Source organism: Manacus vitellinus, unplaced genomic scaffold (assembly GCF_001715985.3).
Source record: "Manacus vitellinus isolate BGI_N305 unplaced genomic scaffold, ASM171598v3 scaffold_32_pilon, whole genome shotgun sequence".
Taxonomy (NCBI): domain Eukaryota; kingdom Metazoa; phylum Chordata; class Aves; order Passeriformes; family Pipridae; genus Manacus; species Manacus vitellinus.
In genome coordinates this window covers 5,016,072-5,017,291 of record NW_021940460.1, presented here as the reverse complement: position 1 = coordinate 5,017,291, position 1,220 = coordinate 5,016,072, and the positions used below count along the sequence as shown (strand labels likewise).

Genomic DNA, 1,220 nt, shown 5'->3' with positions numbered 1-1,220 from the left:
GACATCCTGGCGGCCGAGAAGGTGGAGGAGAAGAGCTTCGGGAGCTCCCACGTCATGCAGGTGGTCTACACGGACACGGGCGGGCAGCAGGAGACAGCCTACCTGCAGTGCAAGGTGGGGGACAGCGGGGGGCGCCCCGAGGGGTGTCACAGCCCGGGGGGTGTCCCCCTCACTGTCCCCAACCCCACAGTGTGTCAATGAGCTGAACCAGTGGCTGTCGGCCCTGCGCAAGGTGTGCGGGAACAACCCCCGTGTGCTGCGCTCGTACCACCCCGGCGTCTTCCGCGGGGACAAGTGGAGCTGCTGCCACCAGCGGGACAGGACAGGTACGGCGAGGGGGCCCGGGACCCCCGCAGGGAGGTTGGGGGGCGTCCTCCCATGTGCTGACCCTGCTGCCCCACAGGGCTGGGGTGCGACCGGACCAGGCACGGCGTCACCCTGCAGGACTGGAGCGACCCCCTGGACCCCACAGTGGAGGCTCAGCGGCTATTCCACCACCTCCAGGGCCTCCGGGGGGCCCTCAGGTGAGTCCCTTCCCCCTGGAGACCCCCCTGCATCCCCTTGTGCTCCTGCCAAGGGCCTGTCCCTCTCATCCCCCTCTCCCCAGGGAAAAGTACTGGGAGCTACAGGAGCCAGAGGACGCCCAGAATGGCCCCCGGAGGGAAGGTAAGTTGGGTTGGGGGGTTTTGGGGACCCCACTGGGGATGCTCTGATTGAGCAATGTCCCCAGGGGTCACAGGGGGCTGTGGTGGTTTGGGGGTGTCTCCCAAGGGGGCTGTGGGGTCTCACTGTTGCTCCCCTCTCCCACAGATGCCCCCCTGCCCGAGGGGCTGAGCCGGCTCTTCAGGGTGCTGGGGGACCTGGAGAACTGTCACCACCAGGCACAGCCCCCCAAACCCCCAGCCCCTGTCCTTGTGCAGCTGCAGACTTGAGGGACCCCCTGTCCCCCTGCTGGGATTTGGGGTCCCCACGGCTTGGGGACCACGGCGGTGGAAATAAAAGCACTTTGTACGTTGCAGCCATGTCCTGTCCTTCTGGTGGCACCCTGCTGGCCATGGGGACGGGCACAGGGTGGGGGGCTGGCCACAGCTCTGCTGGTGGCACTGGTGACATCTCAGATGGTCCTGCTGGTGCCGTTTCTGGTGGCCCTGCTGGTGGTGGTGGCATCCTTGGAGTCTCTGCTCGTGGTAGTACTGGTGGTGCTATTGGTGGCACTGATG

The 1,220-nt window shown here is 66.6% G+C and overlaps 1 protein-coding gene across 1 annotated transcript in view; it reads left to right on the top strand.

Moving 5' to 3' along the window:
• LOC103763722 (ras GTPase-activating protein 4) overlaps positions 1-974 on the top strand; it is a 14,026-nt gene extending 13,052 nt beyond the window's left edge. Inside the window, exons 14-18 of the mRNA XM_029961258.1 lie at positions 3-114; positions 191-326; positions 404-524; positions 608-666; positions 811-974. Of these exons, the coding sequence (XP_029817118.1) occupies positions 3-114; positions 191-326; positions 404-524; positions 608-666; positions 811-932 (550 nt within the window). The 3' untranslated portion in view covers positions 933-974. The remainder of the gene's footprint in view (positions 1-2; positions 115-190; positions 327-403; positions 525-607; positions 667-810) is intronic.
• Positions 975-1,220: the final 246 nt, after the last annotated feature.